Source organism: Lipophrys pholis (genome assembly GCF_963383615.2).
Source record: "Lipophrys pholis genome assembly, chromosome: 20".
NCBI classification, from domain to species: Eukaryota; Metazoa; Chordata; class Actinopteri; order Blenniiformes; family Blenniidae; genus Lipophrys; species Lipophrys pholis.
This window is the reverse complement of record NC_137648.1, coordinates 13,560,926-13,571,070: the sequence shown is the minus strand read 5'-3', so window position 1 is coordinate 13,571,070 and position 10,145 is coordinate 13,560,926. Positions and strand designations below refer to the sequence as shown.

The 10,145-nt window shown below is 39.1% G+C and overlaps 1 protein-coding gene across 1 annotated transcript; it reads right to left on the bottom strand.

Moving 5' to 3' along the window:
• Positions 1-242: 242 nt before the first annotated feature.
• On the bottom strand, positions 243-10,029 carry LOC308125921 (tetratricopeptide repeat protein 39B-like; the record flags this gene model as incomplete). The annotated part of the gene is made up of 12 exons (XM_080489962.1): positions 243-357; positions 531-647; positions 1,144-1,261; positions 1,367-1,478; positions 1,561-1,681; positions 1,756-1,847; positions 1,938-2,099; positions 2,209-2,268; positions 2,386-2,453; positions 2,577-2,685; positions 9,719-9,813; positions 9,921-10,029. 12 exons carry the CDS (start codon positions 10,027-10,029, stop codon positions 243-245), a joined length of 1,278 nt encoding a protein of 425 aa, XP_080346088.1.
• Positions 10,030-10,145: the final 116 nt, after the last annotated feature.

The following is a 10,145-nucleotide window of genomic DNA, read 5'->3' as shown; positions in this document are numbered from 1 at the left end:
AACGAATGTTGTTTATATTAAACCCTGGAATATTTGTTCTTTACACATTCCACCAGGATAATTGTTAGATTCATAAAATGAACTCACCTTACTAAGTTACTTATAATGTAACTGAATGACAATCTAACAAATCTGCCCTGTTATCTTGTAAAGAATCACAGGAGTATTTTGAGCACTATCAAAGAAGGAGCAAGGAGGCTCTGCATTAGGCTTTGTTCTCAAGTTTCATCCTGCAGGAACATTTAAGCTGGCGTACGTGAGGGAGGAAGTTTAGCTGCGAAGGAGCCCATGGTGTTGAGTGCCGCATGGATGCGGAAGTGTAGCCTTGACTCCATGCTGTAGTCTTTGTAGTTCATCCTATAAATTAGAAAACTCATTAGCAGTGTAGCATTGGAGGTGCCACAAGAATGAAAGGCAACTTTTGGAGGTTCTTTCAGTCCTCCACTATATAGATAACTCCCTTCAAGTGATTAATCCCAGGTAATCTAAACAGTACTAACTTGTGAAGTAAACAGGCTAAAACAACTTACTTGGCATTTTCAATGGTAGTGATTGCCTTGCTGATGTCACCCTTCTGTCTGTAGAGAAGACCCAGCTCATACGTGGTGAATGGTACCAGATAGTTGTCATGCCCGATATCATTCTCACTGTTATTACAAAGAAAAAAGAAAAGACCAAGAAAAGGAAAATTTATTTCTTTCATGTACCGTACAGTACATAATGCATTTTTGGAATTGAATATCAGACATTTTACTATTAACATTTATCTGATGTGACTTGCTTTAAAAACATTTTTTGAATACCAATAGCTCAATGCAATATAAAGAGCACCAAAATAGTGGCATGTACCATTTGATAAGTTCTTAGATAACATCTCTATTCCAAACTTCCCCCTTCTGTTCAGAATATATTGTTTCCGGGTTAGACGTTAATGTCCACTGAGCATTTTCCCAGAATTTGAGACTTCAACCTTTTTATTGTATTTTACCGTTTGCGTGCTTTGTCTAATTTCTTTTTAGATTCTTGCCTATGTATGTACAGCAGTTTGGCTTCAGCTGCAGTTGTTTTAACGTGCTCCAATAATAAAGTTGACTTGTAAGCCTCCATTTGTGTTATGTGATTCAGCAGCAGCTTAACCCCTACCAGGAAATGACGCGATTGAAGCAGATCTCGGCCTGAACCAGGCGCCCCAGCTCTCTCAGACACAGGCCCTTCAGCAGCTGGACAAGACACTGGTCATCCAAGTGATACTCTGATGGGTCTACAGATGAGACGAAGCAATTTATGAGTTTTCACAAACTGCTCCCACTGATATTTCATTACCTGAAATGACCTTTGGCGATATGAATTCTGCCATCTGACTCATTTTGATCATTCTTGAGCTGCTCTTCTGCTTTCTCCAGGGTAGACAAAATGTTTTCAGTCAGATTGGGTCTTTTGCCAACTACCGTGATTCCATTCCACACGTACATCATTTCCTGTGGTGAGAAATTTGGATTTTTGTCAGACTGATAAAGGCTTGTCAGTTTGGGTCAATATTTTTCGCCATCAATCCCTCACCAAAGCAGGGACAACGAGTTTCACAGGTACAGAGGAGGAGTATCTCTGGGCCTTCTTTGCGGCAAACTTCTCTGTAGGAATTGACTTCCCAGCAATTCGCAGTCTGAGACTGTCCACCTGCCTGCAAACCCAAAATGTTATCATTTACCTCACACACAACTGTATAGATAAGACACTGTGCTCCCCTCTGCATACCTGAATAATTCCACCACGTTTTCACCCAGTTTATTAACCTCTTCCTCTGGGAGCATGCTCAGGATGGAGGCCTTTTGAAATACATAGGTTGCCTATATGAAAAAGAAGAAAACCGGTTGTTGTGAGGGAAAGAACGGGGCAAAATAAATTGGACTACATGGTAAAAATAGAGCATTAGATACCTGGGACCACTTGCTCTCCTTGCAGAGCATGTTGGCATATCGATAAGCCTCTTTCCATTTTTGTTCAAAGGAGTAGGCCCACATCAGCTCCCAGTAGCACAGGTGGTGAATCTGCCGCCACTCCTCCTGCGAGGCAATACAGGCCAGGAACTTCTCCTGGGCCTACACAGAAACCCCGAACCACTTAATTTCACATTTCTATCTCTACCAAGAACATGAGCTAGACTGCACTTCACAAGAGGAAACATTTGCATTTTGTACTATTACTCACAAATGTGAAGTTCCCTTTGAGCACAGCTATCCTGGCAGTGTAGAAAAGCATGAGAGCTCCCTGTGAACAACGTTTAAAGCGTCATTTCAGAATGATTAAAAAAGTAAAAATTGGACAGGAAACACATTTGCAGCAGCTACAACAGGGTCCACCAAAGCTACACATGCCGCCACTCACATTAGGGAACCTTTTAGTGTAGGGCTCCAGCAGAGTCTCCGCCTCACTGAGATTTCCATCACCGGTTCCTTTTTGGTGGGGGGTGGGTGAAGAGAAATCATTAATATGATCATCCTCCAAGTGAACCTCTCTCTCTACATATTCATCTATTTCAACCTAGATGGAAAATAAGTTATTTCAAGTCTGCTCACCGAGTATCACAGTGATGTAGAGATGAAACATCAGCAGAGTGAGCGTACTCAGGATAGAGCGTAAGCTGTTACTCGCTGCTCCTGCTTTTAACTCTGACAAACCAAGTTCCTGTGAGGGTGAAAGAAAAATTTTAAAAATATTTTTATAACAACGAACATCACTATACGAACGAACATAATTCCTCCCCTGCAGATAAGCTGAACTGCTGCTATCTACAGTATTATGAGATTTTTGGGACAGCGTCCTGTATAATCTCCACTTACTAAACTTTTCCGTCACTGCAGACAGATGAGATGAGACACTTCATCATTACATGCCATTTTATGAGAATAAAAATATGCTCGTTGGAATGAGACTTTTGTTTCATTACAAACTATCCTTCACTTACACGTGTCTGCCTTAAAAAAAAAAAAAAAAGGGTTCAGGCAGCCTATATTTTTCTTTCAAGTCTTCATATTTACAAATTTCCAACACTGTCGCATTGAGTTAAACGGTAGCCATTTGGGCCAAACGCCGAGTAGTGCAAACAGACTTTGAAAGACAGTTCGGCAACAACATAACCGACTAATTATCATCGCCTTGGCTGCAAAACACTTCTACCGTTATGATGTCTGGACTTCTCCAGCAATGCATTATTCATTACAGTGTTCATGAAATACAAGTGCAACTATTCTCGCCTGTAATCCCTCTTTCCTTAAGTCCTCCGGGCTAAAATATGATGAAAATTGTGTATTGTTTAATGTAACTATTTCAACAGCTCAGCATTTACATTAAACACCCCTTTTTTTTTTTTAAATTGCAAATAATTTATGTTTATAGCTGCAACAACACAATTTGCCCACAGTGGTTTCCTCTCATGTCCCACACATTGTCCCTTAATGGTGCATTTTTATACATCAGCCACCGACAGCTTTGTACAATGGTGCAACCTTGACAAACCTTTTACAAGGATACAAAAACATTTCAGCAGACATAACTAAACTGAAGAGCTTCTCCTGGTTTCCCCAGTCGGTTCTCATGACATGTCAAGATCACTATCACATAATAACATCTGCTGATCTATGGGGAAGACGCTCCTTCCAGTAATTCACCTGAATACAAAACTCCAAAGAGTCTCTGCACCCAAACCATAAGGAACACAAAATGTATTTGACCTCCCGCAGTCTGCCTACTTCCTGTCCTTTCAGGGCACATTTTCTTACAGGGTGCCAAATATGTTTTTTGTTTTGTTTTGTTTGTTTGTTTACAGATTATTTTAAATGAATTGAAAAACCTGCATGTTTGTATGTTTCCATTTTACAAAATACCTGAATTAAATGAACACATCCTCAACAAACTCCATACAAGCTGTACAGCAAGCCTCGTCCCAGTCAGGTGTGCTAGAACAAACCAACACCGCAACACTGAACTTTGTTTTGTTGTTTTTCTTCTTCTTCTTATTCCCAGGCTGTGTTAAATAACTATTTTGGAATCAATTACACTTTTGAAGTGTCTGTAGTTAATGGTGGTAGCCATGCTAAACAGTTCACCATTTCCCTCAACCCCATCTCCACTGTGGATTTCTGCACTTGTGTTTCTCTTTAAATATGCCGCATTCTTATGTCACAGGAGTTATAACCTATTTAGGGCAACTCTGAGTTCTTCCTTTCCACCGTCGCTCATGTGGATTTGTTGGGTTTTCTCTGTTAAAGTGCCCTGTGCTTGTATATATAATAAAGAACAATGACATGCTTTATGATGGTTTTATTCTTTTAAAGGTGTCATAGGTATTTGTTGAAGGTTTGTCATGGACATTTCCTCCTTTCCTGCTGAAGAAACTACAGTTATTCTCCATTCTTGTCGTTTGTTTTGCTTCATGCAGCACACATTGTCACTGGATGAATGAAGGAGGCAGATCAGTTTGGTAGCTGACCCTGAGCTTCACTGTGGTTACAGCTGCAGTGTGTTGCTGAAATAGGCTCAGAGAGAGTTAGACAACTTAGTCAAGCATGTACGCAGCAGGTGTATACAGAATAAACTTCTGTTACGTGGCTCGCCGACAATTTGGGCTATAAAATGACACAGGTGCAGTGAAGTGAAATGTAAATGTAAAGCAGAATTTAGAATAGAGCAGAGTGGAGTTAGATGTGACACTTTTCTTATTTTGTCCTGAAGGTAAGTAAATATGACAAATAGACATCCTGAAATAATTCTACCTTGTTTCATTGTCAATAATTCATTTCTAGTCATACATTTTTACCTCAAATAGCAATGTTTTCATTTCTTTTCAGAAAGTTTGTAGTGATTCTATCTGAGCCTGGAGATCAGTCAGAGGCTGTTTTCATGCTGATACTTCAATTTAAATCCTCCTCACATAAAGGTTGCATCATTTACAGTAATAAATGATTTAAAGTAATTCAGCATTTTGTTTAGAATAAGAAGAATCATACAGTATCTAAAGAAATTCAAGATCTCCTTCACTATGCTTTTTGATTCTAAGTATTTTTCCCCATTCATCATGAGAGTGAATCTTTTCTTTCTAGGCTGAATGTGGAATATGATGGTTGCCCGGCTAGCTCAGTTGGTAGCGCATGAGGCTAGCGTTCTCTAGGTAGTGGGTTCGTGTCCCGCGCCAGGCGCCACCTTCCCGTGGGCTCTCCAGCTGCAGAAAGGTTCTTAACTGGTGCGATCTGATCTGGGTGACGGTGCTTAAACTGTCACCCAGAACTGGACATGACCCATGAAGCAACTTTAGCCACTGACGTCATTCTGCCTTTTAAATATGGCGGCAACCACATACAAGTATGGCGGGGACCGTAAACAAGTATGTCGGCAACCACAAACAAGTATGACGGCGATCTTAAGCCGCCATTATTTGATACCGCACTGGCGGGGTTTCAATTTTGAGAATAGTATGGCGCTGACCGTGTGCCATTATGGCGGCGACCGCTAAAAACTATGTCAGCGCCCGCAAACAAGTATGTCAGCGCCCGTAAGCCACCATCTTGATACCGCACTGGCGGGGATTCAATTCTGGAGAAGCAAGGTCGCACTGCGGATCATGTACTCTTGCCTCCCACCGACGGTGGCGCTGTGATTGTGCTTTGGAACAAAATGGCGGCGACCTGCAGGAACCGGCCATATTTCATGTACTACCGCCTCCCACCGAGAGTGGCGCTGTGGTGGTGATTCAGAACAAAATGGCGGAACAATGTGGTGGCAATCATAAGGAAGCAGCCCTATTGTCGGCCATTTTGGATTCCCCACTGGCAGCCTCTCGCTAACAGCGAGCACTGGATCAAGTTGGCCTGAAGACAACTCGGAACTTCCGTTTCGCTTTAGAAATAAAATAAAATGAAATAATGATAATAACAATAATAATAATAAAGAAAACATCCTTAATTAGAAAATATTATCATTGATATTGAGAATATTGCGTTACACATAAACAATAACAAGAAATTATTAAATGTATTCAGGAAAATAGTTTTTGTTTTGTTCTTTTTCAAGTCAATGCACCGTACAAATAAAATAACCGGAAACGAGAAAATATCACTAATTACAATTAAAAAACAAATTATAATTTTTTTTCATTTGTACATTAAAAAAAACAAAATATTTTTGGCATGTTAACTGAAAGACGTTTTAGTACAGAGGCCACAGACAGACCAATTTTTTGAAATATTTACATCTTAGAAATGTTCTTTGTTGTGGTGCAGACCATACGTGATAAAAAAAATATTGATATCACAAAAACCAAAAAATTATTATGGAAAATGTCTACAATCACTCAACATAAAGCCAATTCTAATTTAATTTATGGTACAAAATGTAAAAAACAAAAAACAAAAACAAACCAAAAAACTACCTCTGCATTAGGCATGTTTTTATAAACTCACCCTGGCAGCATGGCTTTGAGGCTAATGCTAGTTTGCCATCTTTCATGGCAGCATCATTCCCAGTAGCTCAGCTCCGGTCTCAGTGTTTTGTTGTGTTGTGTTGTGCCCACTACTCTTAAGAAATGTGTTTTTATTTTAAATTGTTGTTTTATTTAGAATTTTTAGAATGTGCTTGGTGGTTTGGCGTCCTGGGCCTATTGTAGGCCTGTTTTGGTCCATGGGCCCTGAATTAGAGCACAATACTGTACTTGGGTGTTAGATGTTCAACTGTTTACTATGTTAAAAAAACAAAACAGAAAACAATCAACAAAAAATGTGCCTTTCCATTGCATTCTAATTTTTCGAGATGCACCTATAGTACATGAACATCTCCACCTCTCTCTCTCTCTCTCTTTCTTTTCTCTCTCCCTCTCTCTCTCCCTCTCTCTCTCTCTCTTTCTCTCCTTTGCCTCTCTCTCTCTCTCTCTCTCTCTCTCTCTCTCTCTCTCTCTCTCTCTCTCTCTCTCTCTCTCTGTGTGTGTGTGTGTGTGTGTGTGTGTGTGTGTGTGTGTGTGTGTGTGTGTGTGTGTGTGTGTGTGTGTGTGTGTGTGTGTGTGTGTGTGTGTGTGTGTGTGTGTGTGTGTGTGTGTGAATTTAATATATTCATGCACATATTGTGGTCCATCAATGAAATCCTGGAAAACACAAAAACAAAAAACAAAACAAAAACAAAAACACAACATGCAAGAAACCCATCATCGCCCACATGGTGGCGCTTCATGTTTGGTTTTAATGCCACTGAACAGAGTATTCCAAATGAAGGAAACGACAATGATTTAAATCCTTATGTGTTTCTGCTCATGCTTCCTTGGCTGGCATAAGTAGATGTGTTTGTTTGCAAATTGTAATAATGAAGATTATAAAGGAAGCGAAAATGAATGCGAGTGAATGAAAACTGAATGAAGTGAGACTTTTCTTATGACTGTTTCAAGTTGACACAGCTGGAACAAACTTTAAGGAAAACAACCTGAAACATTTGAGTTATTTTTGTGTTTCCTATAAACAGTTTATCTTGATTTTAACTTAGATAAAAATCGTATGAATCATGCATTTGTAAACTAGTGGAGATTATGAGAGGTAATATGAAGCTCAAGCTCCTTCATCAGTGGTTGATGACACTTGTGATTAAACACCTAACCAGATGTTGTTGCATACATGTACACACATAATTGATTAGATCACTGAGTTTGGAAATGGAAGATAATTTTTCTAGAACATCAACAGGTATCTTTCAAAGCTTCATAAGCTGTCTCACAATTAGTACAAACTAATCAAAACATTACATGTTGTCTTATTTGACAGCATCAATTGAGGAAAACAATATATGATGAGCTGGTGTTCACATTGGACTGTTTTATGGTGGTAATCATATCCAAAAGTCAGAAACTGAGAAACGCCCTTGTTAAAATCATTGTCTGTTCCACATATTCTAGCCTTTTTCTGTTCTAATGTTAAAAATACACAAACAGATTAATTCGTTCATATTGCCATTAGAAAAAGCCAAACATAATTTATAATGAATATTGTTGCCTGAAGAAAAACAGGACGGACTGACTGTAGGCATATATCATATTTCAAATTTTGAAGCATCCCGCAAACTTGTTAATGTTCTGAAAACTACTTAAACCGAAATTAATCATTAGTGTTATATTTGCGTCTTCTGTTGCACACCTCACAACTCACTCTGCAGTCGCACAGCGCAGTGCGCATGCGCACAGTGACTCCTCGGCCCCGTTAACCAAGTGGTGGGTGGGAGAGAGAAGTCCGTGAAGCGCGCAGGGATGGACACACACCAACAGAACAGACAGGCCGTGGTAACAAAATAAGATTTAGTTAGGGGATTAAAAAAAAAAAAAAAAAAGATATATAACTTAATTATTTTTCTAAAGACAGTGCTGCTTTGCATTCCTCCAAAGGTCTAATAGTTGCAAATACAAGTGTTTTAACAAACGCTTGTGAGCAACCATTAGGATATTTGACAAGCTATATATAATACATTTTCCTGTATTATAGCTCACTTGAAAACTTAAATCTTATGTAAATAAAAAAACAACACTAAAACCACTTCACTTCAATCTACCTCGATAAAATGCCTAAATTCAATTCATTTTTGTCAGACACACAATGAAATATATAAAACCAACATTCCGATATAGAAAAACACTTACAAATCAGGCATTGTCAAGGTTAAAATAATAAACATATTGGTGAGAAACAAAGAAATAATACATTTTAATATGCAATTAGGTCAAATAATGCTTGTAATCAGACGAGACTTGTCTTTAGTATCAGTAGAAAGTATTATTTATAGATTCAACGTTTTTGACAAACAACGCATGAATCTGTATAAATTGCATATATATATTTCAAAAGAGAAGAAATGTAGATATGAATGACAATTTTTCTACATAAAAATAATAAACTTATTGGCTCCAAAAATGCACTTTAAGAGGATGAAAATCATTTCAAATGTGAGTTATTCACTTTTTGTAACTTTTTGACCTGAGGTGGAAAAACTACTGAAAATATGTACTCAAGTACAACGAAGTGACCGAAGTGTTAAACAGAAGTACATGGGATACAACTCAAAGCATTAGTTACTTTGTAGCATAGTTAGATTACTTGGCCAGTAGCACACATTTGATTCAATTTACAGAAGAAAATATCTCCATTCAAACAAACAAGGAAGTACATCAAATCACTCTATAATGAAAAAATGTGAATACGAATCAGGAATTTTACACTTTTAAACTCTCAATACGCAGATTAAAAGATGTGAATATAAACTGAAACTGTGTGACATGATTTTAAAAGTAGCAAAGTAGATATCTTGGTGTAGACACAAGAAATGTAAAAAAAGAATAATCTCTTCCAAAAAATCCTAAAATGACAGGTAATTGTAAAAATAAAAAAGCCTAAAATAGCTTAAATGTTGAAGAAAAAAAACATAAAACGCTTTAAACATTCGCTCTTATTTAAAACAGCAAAAATGTCAAAATTATCCAAAAAAAAGATAAAAGGGGGAAACAGTTGGAACTATTATGGCATATTTACCATCCTGAATAGTAACTGAAGCTTCATTAATGCAACATAGGATAGTTTTTGTATTAAAACTATATCTGACACTTTCTAAGGCGCGTTAGCCTCATTTTATAGGCTAAACGTGCGTCCTTTGGTCCGAGAGGCAGCAGAGCCCTGAACTGGAGGCTGCGTCTTTTACGCACCGTGTTTTTACGCTGAAACTCTGCGTCGGACGTGGCGCCTCCTCCTGCGCGGAGCTTCACTCCTCCTCGGAGCTTCACTCCTCCTCTGAGCAGCTCTGAGCGCGGCCGAGCAGCAGAGAGAGAGCCACGGACTGTGTCTGCGCCAGCCTTTTGCTTCAAAAAAACCCCCCGCAAACTCCGGCCGGAGACGACTGGACCGAACCCCGCTGCGCTCCCTTCCACACCACCCGGGCGCACCGTGGACTATGGTCGAAAGCAGCCGGAGGCTGGCCGCGGTGGACTGTTCGGACGACAAGCGCCTTATTGCACATCTGTAGAGCATAATGAGGGCATCCGCTATTCTTTACGGTGGCTTTTCCTCCGAGGTTTAGTCCGACGCACGGTGACACTATTTATGAATGTGTCGCTTTTAGCCATCCTCTCGAGG